Raw genomic sequence first — 15,286 nt, 5'->3', positions numbered from 1 at the left:
CTAATTACAATAACCACGCACAGCAGGTTTATATATACATACGTAATAATGTGTAATTATATTTTACATTTAAATACTCTGTTACAAATATACTTGCAACTAAATACATTAACAGATCTTCTTTGCTAAATGACAGGTTTAAAATTCAGCCTTATGATAGTCTTCTCTCAGAGTTTAAGCATCACAAGCCTTTGTTTTCAGGCCATTTTTAGTTTTATGGTAATATTGTTTTATTTTCAGAGATAAACGTTTCTTCCTATGAAAACAAAATCAAGCTAAATTAGGCGTAATTACACTGGCTAGAGGCTAATTTTTTTAACCAACCATCCAAAGCTTTACAGTGACGATGGCAATTACAGTTATTTTGTTGTTCATCAGAGTGGTATTCACAAGTATGAAATCTGTTGAATAGCAACCATTAAAATTTTGAATTTTTATTCCCAATCTAATTAAACATATTGATCCAGTTAAGGAGAAACAAAATGATTTGAATGAAGTTCAAGCTCTGTTTATTTTTCCCCTGCAGTAGTTTATCATTGATTAATAACAAGAATTATGGCCTCCTGTTCCGCCATTCCACCATGGCTAATTTATTATCCTTCTCAACCCCATTTTCTGCTTCCTCCCAGTAATCTTTGATGCCCTGACTAATCAAGAACTTGTCAACCTCCACTTTAAATACACTGATGACTTGACCTCCATAGCCACCTGCAGCAAATGGATTCCAAAGTTTCATCGCCCTCTGGCTAGAGAAATTCTTCCATCTCTGTTCTAAAGGGACATCTTTTCATCCTTGTGCCCTGAGGTTGTGCCCTCTAGTCCTAGATTCCCTCATGACAGGAAATATCCTCTCCAAATTCACTCTATCTTGGCCATTTCAATATTTGGTAGGTTTCCATGAGATCCCACCTTCTTCTTCTAAACTCCCATGAGTACAGGTCCAGAAACATCAAACAGGCCTCATATATTAACCCTTTCATTTCCAGAATCATCCTCATGAACTTCCTCTGGACCTTCACGTCCTTTCATAGATAAAGGGCCCAATACTGCTCACAAAACTCCAGTTATGGTCTGACCAATGCCTTATAAAACTTCTGCATTCCACCCTTGCTCTTATATTCTAGTCCTCTCAAAATGAATGCAAATAATCCAAATGCTTTCCTCACCATCAACTCAATCTGCAAGTTAAACTTTATAGATCCCTGCATGAGGACTCCCAAGTCCCTTTGCACCTCTGATTTCTAAACTTGGTAACCTGACTTTAACTAGTGCTCAGACAGTGTTAACTAGTGCTTTCCATTTAGGCCCCCTGCGTGTCTGAACTCCATTGCGATTTTACAGTCAAAGTCAAAGTAAATTTATTATCAAAGTACATCTATGCTCAGTGGCCACTTTATCAGGTACACCTGTACACCTGTACATTAATGCAAATATCTAATCAGCCAATCACATGACAACAACTCAATACATGAAAGCATTCAGACATGGTCAAGAACTTCTGTTGTTGTTCAGATCAAACATCAAATGGGGAAGAAATGTGATCTAAGTGACATTGACCGTGAAATGATTGTTGGCGACAGACAGGGTGGTCTGAGTATCTCAGAGAGTGCTGATCTCCTGGGATTTTCACTCACAACGGTCTCTAGAGTTTACAGAGAATGGTGCAAAAAAAAACATCCAGTTAATGGCAGTTCTGTGGGAGAAAACTCCTTGTTAATGAGAGAGGTCAGAGGAGAATGGTCCAAGCTGACAGGAAGGCGACAGTAACTCAAATAACCAGGTGTTGCAACAGTGGTGTGCAGAAGAGCATCTCTGAATGGACAACACGTTGCACCTTGAAACGGATGGACTACAGCAGCAGAAGACTATGAAGAGGGGGTACAGGAGGTAATTAATAACATGGCTACTCAGTGTATGTCACCATATTCTACTTTGAGATTGATTTTCTTGCAGACGTTTAAGGGAAAATAATCAAATACAGTAGAATTTATGAAAAAAAACTATTTATAAATGAAGGCTGGCAACCAATGTGTAAATAAAAAAATTGAGCAAATAAAATCAGTGTGTGAGCGTTCTACTGTAGCAGGAATGCCAAGTGTGTTGAATGCTGATTGACATACCACGCACACCCAATGGACCGTCAATAAGCACATTACACGCATGACAAGGTCGTACATGTATTTTTGCTGATCATACCGCATAATCGGTTTTCCATTGCAAACTCTGTGCTTTGCAACAGAATTTCCAGCCTATAAAAATTTGCAGCACGTTTAACCCAGCTCATCTATGCAGAGTTTTTATTTCGAGAGAAACTGCCTCTCATTCTCTCTAACCCCGGCAGCACACACATCTGCCCCATTCTCTTTAATCCCAACAACACACACATCTGTCCCTTTCTCCTTTCACCAACACGCACATCTGTCCCTTTCTCCATAACCCCCACACCACACACATCTGTCCTTTCTCCTTTCTCCAACATCACACACATCTGTCCTTTCTCCTTAACCCCAACAACACACACACATCTGTCCCATTCTCCTTTCTCCAACATCACACACATCTGTCCCTTTCTCCTTAACCCCAACAACACACACATCTGCCCCTTTCTCCTTTCTCCAACACAACACACACATGTCCCTTTCTCCTTAACCCCAACAACACATACATCTGTCCCATTCTCCATAACCACAACAACACACACATCTGTCCCTTTCTCCATAACCCCAACAACACACACCTGTCCCATTCTCCTTAACCCCAACAACACACACATCTGTCCCTTTCTCCATAACCCCAACAACACACACATCTGTCCCATTCTCCTTAATCCCAACACACACATCAGTCCCATTCTCCTTCACACACTTTAACACCCCTTTAAACACATTTGTACTGTTAACTGTTGTATTATATATTTATAATCTTCATTCATTTATGCATCGTGGATTTATTAACAAGAATATCAGTACTTGGATTCATTGAAAACTACAGCACAGAAGCTGATCCTTTGTGAGCCATCTAGTCCATGCCAAATCATTATTCTGCCTCGTCCCATCAACCTATATCTGGACCATAGCCCCCCATACCTCTCCCATCCCATGTATTTATCCAAATTTTTGGTAAATGTTGAAATCGAACCAGCATCCACTACTTCTGCCAGCAGCTTGTTCAACACTTTCACCATGATTTGAGTGAAGAAGTTCCCCTTAAAATTTTCACCTTTCACACTTAACCTAGGACATAGTCTCACCAAATCTCAGTTCAAATACTCCGCCTGCATTTACCCTATATGTACCCCTCATAATTTTGTATACCTCTATCAAATCTCCTCTTATTTTCCCACACTCCAGGGAATGAAGTCTGAACCTACTCAACCTTTTCCTATAACTGAAGTCTTCAAGTCCCGGAAATTTTCTCTGCACTCTTTCAATCTTACTAATATCTTTTCTCTCAGTAGGTGACCAAAACTGTATACAATACTCCAAATTATGCCTCACCAATATTTTAGACAACTTCATCTTAACATCCCATTTCCTGTACTGAGTACATTGATTTATGAAGGCCAATGTGCCCAAAGCTTTCTTTATGATCCTATCTACCTGTGACGCCACTTTCTAGGAACTATGGATGTGTTCCCAGATCTACCACACTCTTCAGTGCCCAATTGTTCACTGTGTAAGTCAAAGCTCAAAGTTCAAAAATAACCAATAAAACAATAAAGCAAATAACCAATGAAAGACCACACCAACAAGGAGGACAAAAGACAATAAACTTTGCAAATATCAACAGAAAGAAAAAAATAAATAAGCAATAAATATTGAGAACATAAAGAGTCCTTGAAAGTGAGTCCAAAGTTTGTAAGAACAGTTCAGTGATGGAGTGAGTGAAGTTATCCCCTCTGGTTCAGGAGCCTGATGGTTGAGGGGTAATAACTGTTCCTGAACCTGGTGGTGTGAGTTCTGAGGCTCCTGTACCTTCTTCCTGATGGCAGCAGCGAGAGGAGAGCATGGCCTGGGTGGTGAGGGTCCCTGATGATGGATGCTGCTTTCCTGTGACAACGCTCTGTGCAGATGTGCTCACTTGTAGGGAGGGCTTTACCTATGATGGAATTGGCTATATCCAACTACGTTTGTAGGATGTTCTGTGCAAAGGCATTGGTGCTTCCATACCAGACTGTGATGCAGCCAGTCAGTATGCCCCCTGCTGCCCTGCCTATCCGGGTTTTCCCTCATGAGGTGTAACTGCTCACAATTGTTTTTGGAAAGGGAAGGTACCACTGTGCTCTCCTCCAACCTCCAAAGCACTCACACAGAGTTTACAGAGTAATTAAGAGACAACTGGACTTGTATGCATCTGGTACCTAGGAAATACCACACAAACTAAAATCATCTGCCTCTTACTAATGTCACTCTTACCATTTTTCGATTCTGGCATATTTACTCAATTAACAAACTGAGTCTAAGCTTCTCACTGCCATGTCTCATGTCTCTGGATTTGTAAGTCTGACCTCTGGATTAATTGTCTGATTGCTGATTGGGATGACACAGTTTTCTGGCGATTAGTGTAATGCAATTACATCGGCAGCAAACCAGGTTCATTTCCACCGCTGACTGTAAGGAGCTTGTAAACTCTTCCCGTGACGTATGGATTTCCTCCGGGTGCTGTGGTTCCCTCCCACACTCCAAGGACCTACCGGTTAGTAGGTTAATTGTTCACATGGGTGTAATTAGACAGCAGAGACCCATTGGGCCTATTACTAAAAAATTATTCTTTAAACTGCTGTGCCTTATCGCAAGGGACTGTCCAAGATTAGATTTTTTCTGGTCAGATTATGCTACTGGGATTTGGCTATGTGCAAATAAAAAGTTGGGGAACTTAATAAAAGATTTTTCCTTGTATCAATTTTATCATAAGACCATAAGACTAAGCAGAGTTCACTGCCAAGAAGGCCCACCAGCGCCTTTACTTCCTGAGAAAACTAAAGAAATTGGGCCTGTCCCCTAAAACCCTCACTAATTTTTATAGATGCACCGTAGAAAGCATTCTTCTAGGGTGCATCACAACCTGGTATGGAAGTTGTCCTGTCCAAGACCGAAAGAAGTTGCAGAAGATCATGAACACGGCGCAGCACATCACACAAACCAATCTTCCGTCCCTGGACTCATTTTACACCGCACGCTGTCAGACCAGTGCTGCCAGGATAATCAAGGACACAACCCACCCAGCCAACACACTTTTCATCCCTCTTCCCTCCAGGAAAAGGCTCAGGAGCTTGAAGACTCGTACGGCCGGATTTGGGAACAGTTTCTTCCCAACTGTGATAAGACTGCTGAACGGATCCTGACCCGGATCTGCGCCATACCCTCCAAATATCCGGACCTGCCTCTCGGTTTTTTTGCACTACCTTACTTCCCATTTTTCTGTTTTCTATTTATGATTTATAATTTAAATTTTTAATATTTACTAATTTTTACTATTTTTAATATTTTTAATATTTAATATTTGTAATCCAGGGAGTGTGAAGTGCAGAATCAAATATCGCTGTGATGATTGTACGTTCTAGTACCAATTGTTTGGCGACAATAAAGTATAAAGTATAAAATGTAGGAGGAGAATTGGGCCATTCAGCCCATTGAGTCTGCTTCATCATTCAATCATGGCTGATTTATTATCCCTCTCAATCCCATTCTCCCGCTATTTCCCCATAACCTTTGACGCCCTGACTAATGTAAAACCTATTAACCTCTGCTTTAACCTATTACCCAATGGCTTGGCCTCCACAGCCGTCTGTGGCAATGAATTCCACTACCCTTTGGATAAAGAATTTCCTCCTCATCTCCATTCTAAAGGGACATCGTTCAATTCTGAGACTGTGCCCTCTGGTCCAACTGACCTGAAAAAATCCATAATTCATTGTAACCATCAAAAAAGAGGAATAAATAATAATAATAAAAAAAGAAAACAACAGGGGTTTGTTGTCTGCATTTATTTTATTCTAAGACTGAATACAAGTATGACAAATAAATGGACAAAATATTATTACCATATATACAAATGTGTTTGCTGCAGACTTTGGATGGAAGGTAAGAAAATGTATTTTCTTACAGAAGTTACCCAAGATTTAATACGTAATCAGGTAAAACCAAGTTCAGGCACTTAAAAGGAGATCAGGACCATTCAATGCCGGGTTGTGCTTCATCTTAGGAGTGGCTGGGTAAAAGGGAGCGATCAGTCGCTGCTGTTCAACTCAGCCCAGAGGTCCCCATCAACACCTCACTAGCTGCTTAGTAATAAAGCACTGTGTTCCCCTGTTAAAATTGTCCTTGATGCAGCCATTTGGTAAAGCAGCATTTTCTTTTTCTAAGGACACACACAAAGTGCTGGAGGACGCTGGAACTTGGTACTGGGGTGGTACAGTAGCGTAGCGGTTACCACGAAGCATCACGGTGCCAGTGACCCGGGATTCAGTTCTCGCTGCTGCCCGTTAGAAATTTGTACATTCTCCTGTGGCCCCACGGGTGCTCAGGTTTCCTCTAACATTCCAAAGACATACAGGTTAGGGTTACACACACACAAAATGCTGGTGAACGCAGCAGGCCAGGCAGAATCTATAGGAAGAGGTACAGTCGATGTTTCGGGCCGAGACCCTTCGTCAGGACTAACTGAAGGAAGAGCTAGTAAGAGATTTGAACTGAAGGAAAAGCTAGTAAGAGATTTGAACTTTCAAATCTCTTACTAGCTCTTCCTTCAGTTAGTCCTGACGAAGGGTCTCGGCCTGAAACGTCGACTGTACCTCTTCCTATAGATGCTGCCTGGCCTGCTGCGTTCACCAGCGTTTTTTGTGTGTGTTGCTTGAATTTCCAGCATCTGCAGATTTCCTCATGTTTGTGGGTTAGGGTTAGTAAGTTGCTATTTGGCGCCGTAAGAATGGTGACACTTCTCTCCTCGGAATGTGTTGGTCGCCGTCACAAACAACGTATTTCACTGTATGTTTCAAAATAAATGTGACCCATAAAGCTAATCCTTCAGCTTTAATCTTTAAAAATATGTCTGACCTGCTGATCTCCTCCAACATGGTGTGTTTGTTGTTCAAGATTTCCGGCATCTGCAGAATCTCTTGTGTTTCTCACCGGTTGTTGACAACATCATCAGATGCAGTTTCAGCTGTAAGGTGTGTCTCTGTCTAAGTGTCTTTTTGACTGTGAAAGTGAGTGCTGGCATTATAATTCTGCATGGGGATTACCAGTCAAACTTAAACCTTTCCTTACCCCTTGTTGAGAAAACCATCTATTCAGAACGTACCCAAAGTGCATCATAGAATCCTCATGCAATTCAAACAGTTAATTCACATTAAGGGTATTTGTAGTTGGAACTTTTCTCAAAAATTCCATTGTAGCAGGTCAATAAAATGTTCTAGACTGAGATAGATCAGCCTAGATAGGTAGCTTAGACAGGTATCAGTCTATATGGATGAGTTAGACAAGATAGATGTGGACTGAGATAGATCAGTGTAGATAGCTTAAAGTGATACATATCTGTCTATATAGATGAGTTAGACAAGATCGATGTTCTAGAATGAGATCAATCAGTCTAGATAGATGCAGTAAACACAAAATAATCTGCAGATGCTGGGGTCAAAGCAACACTCACAACACGCTGGAGGAACTCAGCAGGTTGGGCAGCATCCATGGAAACGATCAGTCAACGGCCCGAAACATTGACTGATCGTTTCCATGGATGCTGCCCGACCTGCTGAGTTCCTCCAGCGTGTTGTGAGTGTTAGATAGATACAGTAGATGATGGTTAAGAGGTAAACTGGGAGCAAAGTAATTTTTCAGGTACAGGTCAGTTCTGCTGTAACGAAATTGCAGAACAGGTTTAAGAGAATGAATATTATATTCCTGCTTCATAATCCTTACTTCACAAATCCACAAACATATCACTGGAGAAAGAAAGCTATGTTCACCTTGCAACTCAGGTCAAATAGGCTGCAGGCGGTCACTGAGAATCTCAATTCCCCTTGTCACTACAATAGTCCCACCTTTACCTTGCCAATGAGACCACCGTATGTCAGAGAGGAACTGAACAGCAGACACAAAATGCTGGAGGAACTTAGTGAGTCAGGCTGCATCTATGGAGGGAAATGAACAGTTGGCATTTTGGGCTGAGACCCTTCATTGGAGCTGGGAAGGAAAGGAAGGAAGGGGCAAACTCTCTCCTGCTCTCAACCATCACTATAGCTTTATTTATATTACTTCTCACACGTACATCGAAACATCGGAACTTTTTAGTGAAATGCGTCGTTTGTGTCAACAACCAACACAGTCTGAGCATTGTGCTGGGGGCAGCCCACAAATGTTGCAATGCTTCCAATGCCAACATAGCATGCCCACAACTTACTAACCCTAACCCCAACATCCTTGGAATGTGGGAGGAAACCAGAGCACCTGGAGGAAACCCACGTGGTCACAAGGAGAAAGTACAAACTCTTTACAGACAGCAGTGGGATTGAACCCAAATTGCCAGCACTGTAACAGCATTGTGCTAACCGTTATGCTACTGTACCACCCCAGATAGACTTAAAGACTAGAAGACCTGCCAGCTTTTATTCATTCCCCTCCCTCCACCTTCTTTTTTTGCCTTGTGTCCCCTTCTTTTACACTCCAGATGAAGGGTCTTTGCCCAAAACATCAACTGTATATTCCTTTCCATAGATGCTGCCTGACCGGTTGAGTTCCTCCAGCATTTTGTGTGTTTTGCTAAGGATTTCAAGCATCTGCAGAATCTCTTGTGTCAGAGAGGAATTAAAGGTCCTGCTTTTCAACACGACTGTCAGCCACAGCTATAAATGAATTCTGATACTGACTAAGCTGTTTGTTCAGACTAGTTGAGAGATTTTGTTCTCACGGCGTAGGGCAGGGCAGCCAGTGGACACACACCAGTTATGCCTGGGTAAAAGTAATTCAAAAAAGTTTTTTTAAAATCTATTTTGAGTTATAGGGAAAAGTTGAATAAGTTAGGACTTTATTCCGTAGAGCATAGGGGAATGAGGGGAGATTTGATAGAGGTAAACAAAATTGGGTGGCAGGGTGGAGATACATTTCTACCAAAGGAGGTATAAGGTGCTCCTTCCCTCCACTAGCCTGTAGGTTATCCTAGGGCAAGGTGTAGCACCTGCATAGCCGCCCAATTAAAGTCACGTGAAACCATGGGAAGAGATGGTGGATGGTCGTATGAGCAACCGGTGCAAATCACAAGTCCTGGTTATGCGACCGCTAACACCAGGCAGACAATCTCTGGAGAGTATTGATAATGGCTGAGGTTAACCACCTTTTAAGACACTGCCCAGAAGAAGACAATGGCTAACTACTTCTGTAGAAAGATTTGCCAAGAACGATCACGGTCATTGACTATAATCGCCCTCGTCATATGACATGGCACATAATGATGATGAAGATACAAATTTATGAGGGGTATAGATAGGGTAAATGCAAAAAGGCTTTCTCCACTGAGGGTGAGTGGGACTACAACTAGAGGTCATGGAATAAGGGTGAAAGGTGAAATGTTTAGGGGAAACATGAGGGGGGACTTTCTCAGAGAGTGGAGAGAGTATGAAATGAGCTGCCAGCAGAGGTAATGGATTCTGGTACAATTTCAACATTTAAGAGAAACTTGGATAGATACATGGGTAGTAGGGGTATGGGGGGGCTATGGTTCAGGTGCAGGTTGATGGGACTAGGCAGATTAACAGTTTGGCAGGGACTAGATGGGCCAAAGGGCCTGTTTTTGTGCTGTAGTGTTCTATAACTCTATAGATATGTTACATTCCTTTATTGATCTTGGATATCACATTCCAAGTTCACTTTGGTGGAAGCAAGCATTTTAGAAGAATTTTGTTCTTTATATGAATTAACACAGGAGGCTGACAGAGCCAGACATTATTCCTATTGTGACTCTAAACAGGGATCGAAAGGTTATTTCGATTCTAGCGCCATTTTTAGAATGCCAGCTATGCAAAGGCTAGGACCCTAACCTTTGTTAGCCACGACTCCTGATCAGCTGGTTATAGATAGCCCGCAAATGAGGATTCAGATCTATTCTTGCCCTTCCCTGCTGTTTGTTTTTAGTAGGCAGCCTGACAGAAACGTTTCCCAAGAATAGTTGTCCTCGTCTTCTGCTCCTTACTGACCTTTCCCTTTCTTTGATCATTATTTTCTCAGCCCGGAACCTTTACCCAGCTGGTCTGCAGTTGAAGGCATTGTGCAGTCAGCTAACACCAAAGTGCTTTTTTATTATTTATTAATCCAGTACAGTAATGAGCCTGTGCTGCCCAATTACGTACATGTGACCAAATAGGCTACGAACCCGAACGTCTTTGGAATGTGGGAAGAAACAGGAGAAGCCAGAGGAAACCCATGCAACGTGGGGAAAACGGACAAACTCCCTAAAGACAGCGACAGGAATTGAACCCGTGTTGCTGTCAAGGTAATTGCAAACCGTGACACTACTGGGATCGGTGTGGTCCGTGGGTGCGTGGAATACCCTGCCAGGGGTGGTGGGAGAGGCAGACGCATTAGGGACATTTAAGAAACTCTTAGATAGGCACGTGGATGATAGAACAACGGAGAGTTATGTAGGAGGGAAGTTTAGACTGATCTTAGACTAGGTTAAAAGGTTGGCACAAAACAGTGGGCTGAAGTGTCTGTACTGTGCTGTAACATCTATGTTCCACGTTGTACGTCCTATGTTCTCCGTTCTGTGTTCTACACTCTATGTTCTACATTTATGCTCCATAGTCTACATTCCATGCTTTAAGGTGCAGACACTGAGTCTGAGGTCACTTCTCCAAGTTGGTCTCATTTTTTCCTTACTTTTCCTCTGACAGCCCACTGGGCATACTTAGAAGATGTCCCCCATGTCAATCTGAAACAGACAAGTATATGCAGAGAGGGAAGAAAAAGTTTACCACCCCTTGTAGCAGTCGCTTCCACTTTACAATGTCACCTTTCAAACGATGAGCTCAGAATCAGGGGTTCCCAACCTTTTTATGCCATGGACCAATACCCTTAAGCAAGGAGTCCATGGACCCAAGGTTGGGAACCCCTGCGAGCACAATGACGAATCAAAGCATTCCAAACATTACCCTTCACATGCTTCTGACATGAACCAACTGAGGCCTCGTAAGGGATTGGCCAGACTGCATTTAGTATTGTGAGCAGCTTTGGGCCCCACGTCTGAGAAAGGATGTGTTGCCATTGGAGAGGGTCCAGAGGAGATTCACAAGAATGATCCCAGGAATGAAAGGGTTAACGTATGATTTGCATTGATGTTCTTAGGCCTGTGTTCGCTGGAGTTTAGGAGAATGCAGAGGGATCTCATTGAATACTGCTGAATATTGAAAGGCCTAGATAGAGTGAACATGTAGAGAATAATTCCTACAGTGGGAGAGTCTAGGACCAGAGGACACAGTCTTAGAATATGAGCATGTTCCTTTAGAACAGAGATGAGGAGGAACTGCTTTAGCTAGAGGGTGGTGAATCTGGGGAATTCCTTGCCACAGTTAGCTGTGGAGGTCTCGTCATTGGGTATAATTAAAGCAAAGGTTGATGGGTTCTTGACTAGTACGGGCATCAAAGGTTATAGGGAGAAAGGGGTTAGGAGGTAAGATAAATCCACCGTCATGGAATGGTGAAGCAGACTCGATTTGCCAAATGGTCTAATTCTGCTCCTCTTGTTTTATGGAACCAGTTATCGTCTGGGTGGAACCACAGGTAGTGTTAGCTTACTTACTTTGTACATCTTCCGTTTCACTATAGTAATTGGGGAGGTTGCGGGGGGTTACTTAACTCCTGTTTAATATACATAATGTCACATGAAATGTGAATACCATTCATATCACTGAGCTTCGGAAACCTTCGATTGTTTCGTACCTAGGGAATCACTAGTCATAATTGCTGCTGATTAAAGTGTTTGTCAAGATGAAGAATTCTCCATCTTTGCTATACATTCAGTGACCACTTTATTAGGTCATTAATACACATATGTAAGCAGCCAATCATGGGGCAGCAACTCAATGCATAAAAGCACGTAGACATGGTCAAAAGGTTCAGTTGATGTTCAGAGCAAACATCAGAATGGGGAAGAAATGTGACCGTGGAATGATTGTTGGTGCCAGATGGGGTGGTTTGAGTATCTCACAAACTGTAGAACTCCTGAGATTTCCATGCACAATAGTCTCTGGAGTTTATTGAGAATGGTGCAAACAAAAAAATCATCCAGTGAGTGGCAGTTCTGTGGGCAAAAACATCTTGTTAATGAGAGAGGTCAGAGGAGAATGGCCAACTGGTTCAGGCTGACAGGCAAGTGACAGTAACTCAAATAACTTTGCGTTGCGACAGTGATGTGCAGACGAGCATCTCTGAACACTCAACATGTCAAACCTTGAATTGGACGGACTTCAGCAGTAGAAGACCATGAACAAACGCACAGTGGCCACTCTATTAGATACAGGAGGTATCTAATAAAGTGGCCAATGAGTGTACTTAGGAAGCCTTTTTACTGCAATGAGATGTCTTAATCTAGATTTTTTTTTTAGAAATCACGGCCCGCAATTTCACTGCAGTTAGACCTGTTGGCTACTTCCCTGTTGAGAGGGGATGATTTATATAGACACAGAATAATCTCCATTTTAAAACCTTTTTATGAAAGCATTTCACAGCTCATTATAGCACAGTACTGATGTCATCTGATTCCTCTGGCTTCTTTTGCTTGCTCGGGAGTGACTTTAAATATTCAAGGTGCCTCCTTGCGTCTTCTTGGTTCTGACGCACATAGTACACCACATATGAAATCACCATGGTGAACCAGCCGAACATGGTGACCAGCATCGCTACGTCAGTCGTCTTTTTGGACAGGTTACAGAGGTCGGCCTCGTTGGCAGCGCTGAGGAAGGGCTTGCCCGTGTGCTGCTCCAGGACGGCAGTCTCACAGATGATGTTGTTGGCCGTCTCGTGCTTGGAGGGCATGTCGCGAAGTACCTGCTGGAGGGTGCAGTCGCAGTGCCACGGGTTGTCAGAAATCTGGGCTCTGCCCTTGAGCTTGCTGAAGGTGTCCTTGTGGACGCTTTTGATCTTGTTGTTTGAAAGATCAAGCGTCTGCAAAGTGTCAGCCACCCCTTTGAATGCCCGCTCCTCTATGGACTCGATAGCATTCTTGGACAGATTCAGTACTTTGAGATGGTGCAGGTCTTTGAAAACCTCATTGGGAACAGACCTTATTTGATTCGAGTCCAAGTAGAGTAAGGCGGTGTCTGGGGGAAGGTCCTTGGGAATCTCTTTAAGGTTTGCGTTGCTACAGCTTACGTTCAGGCTGCTGGCATGAGAACACAGACAGCCTTTGGGACACATGCTGGTGGAGTGAAAGCACAATGTCAAGAGCACAAAACCCTGCAGCAGAAAATACGTGGAGAGGGAACGAGCTAGGAACAGGTCCATCAGCTTCATGCTGAGATGTCTGCATAATCACATGGCCAATTACTTCATCCAACAATGTGCATGCAGAGTGCGGAAATAATCCTTTGCTCTTCAGAAAGCATTTTGGTCCGGTCACTCTGTCCACTTACATGGCATCAAAAGTGTTATATCTGAAAGAGAATTGCATGGACGTTAGATGTGATACAGCCAAGTTTAAGTGCACAGTTTATTTAACATACAGACTATTTATTAATTTATTTAGATACAGTGTCAATCAGATCCTTTGATCCCAAGTGCCTGTGTCCTCACTATATTGTCCTATCGTTTTATGACAATGCATTGGGCACTAAGTTGTATTGTTTATGAGCAATAGTCCCTTAAAACTGTAACATTAAGGCAGTGGAAATTTTGACACACTATTTTGTTGGTAATGGAATACATAGTTTTCCAGGCATTGCACAGTAAGTCTTCTAGATGGTGGAACAATTATTTTGATTCCATTAAACAAATTAAATGAAACTTGAAGTGGAATTTATTTTTACCTACACAAGTAGATGTACACAAAACTATGAGGGGTAAAGAGAGGGTAAATGCAAACAGGCTTTTTCCACTAAGGTTGGGCGGGACTACAACTAGAGGTCAAGCGTTAGGGATGAAAGGTGAAATGTTTAGGGGGAACATGAGGGAAAATTTCTTCACTCAGAGGGTGGTGAGAGTGTGGAATGAGCTGCCAGCACACAAGCTCAATCTCAACATTTAAGAGAAGTTTAGATAGGTACATGGATAGTAGGGGTATGGAGGGCTATGGCCCCAGGACAGGTCAATGGGAGTAGGCAGTTTAAATGGTCCAGTGTACACTCGATGGGCCAAAGGGCCTGTTTCTGTGTTGTACTTTCCTATGACTCTGAGACGCTATGACCCACAGGTACAATGAAAAACTTTCTTGCAGCAAGTTACTAAATGATGGTGATTAGGGTTTTGCCAGCTGGTTCAAGGACGGAATGGCTGAATTGAGGTAAATTATAAATATATGTGAGGTAGATGTTCTTGTGCCTGATGATGCGGGACTTTAGGCTTCTGTATCTACACTCAGTGCCAGTTTACTAAATAGACCTGCTCGTTAATGCAAATACCTCATCAGCTAATCATCTGGTACCAACTCAATGCATAAAAGCATGCAGACATGGTCAACAGGTTCAGTTGTTGTTCAGACCAAACATCAGAATGGGGAAGAAATGTGATCTAAGTGACTTTGTGGAACGAATGTTGGTGTCAAACGGGTTGGTCTGAGTTTCTCAGAAACTGCTGGTCTCCTGGATTTTCATGCACAACAGTCTCTAGAGTTTACAGAAAATGATGCAAAACACAAAAAAAATCATCTAGTGAGTGGCAGTTCTGTGGGTGAAAACGCTTTGTTCATGAGAGAGGTCAGAGGAGAATGGCCAGACTGGTTCAAGCTGACAGGAAAGTGACAGTAACTCAAACAACCACACATTACAACAGCGGTGTGCAGAAGAGCTCAACATGTCAAACCTTGAAGTGGATGGGCTACAGCAGCAGAAGATCATGAACGTACACTCAGTGGCCACTTTATTATGTATAGGGGACACCTAATAAAGTGGCCACTGGGTGTATTTGATGGTCATGCTGTGAGTGTTGAGGACATTTTGCAATGAGGCAGCTGAATGTTTGTGATGTGCCCGGTGACAGCAGGCTGCAACAGCTTGTCTAACAGATGGCAAACCCGGGGAAGGAGTCTGGTTGGGTGGATCATGTCACGTACTGTGTCAGGCCTCACTCGCCAGCTGGATGGA

General features: G+C 42.7%; 1 protein-coding gene across 6 annotated transcripts in view; it reads right to left on the bottom strand.

Moving 5' to 3' along the window:
- Positions 1 to 7,751: 7,751 nt before the first annotated feature.
- Positions 7,752 to 15,286, bottom strand: part of lrrc3b (leucine rich repeat containing 3B) — a 54,703-nt gene continuing 47,168 nt past the window's right edge. For all 6 annotated transcript variants that reach the window (XM_063069481.1, XM_063069479.1, XM_063069480.1 and 3 more), the window contains one exon: positions 7,752 to 13,642. In XM_063069481.1, the coding sequence (XP_062925551.1) occupies positions 12,723 to 13,502 (780 nt within the window). In that variant the 5' untranslated portion in view covers positions 13,503 to 13,642 and the 3' untranslated portion in view covers positions 7,752 to 12,722. The remainder of the gene's footprint in view (positions 13,643 to 15,286) is intronic.

The sequence above is a fragment of the Mobula hypostoma genome, chromosome 17, assembly GCF_963921235.1.
Source record: "Mobula hypostoma chromosome 17, sMobHyp1.1, whole genome shotgun sequence".
Classification (NCBI taxonomy): Eukaryota; Metazoa; Chordata; class Chondrichthyes; order Myliobatiformes; family Myliobatidae; genus Mobula; species Mobula hypostoma.
The sequence above is the reverse complement of the archived record's forward strand: the minus strand, read 5'-3'. Positions and strand labels throughout refer to the sequence as shown.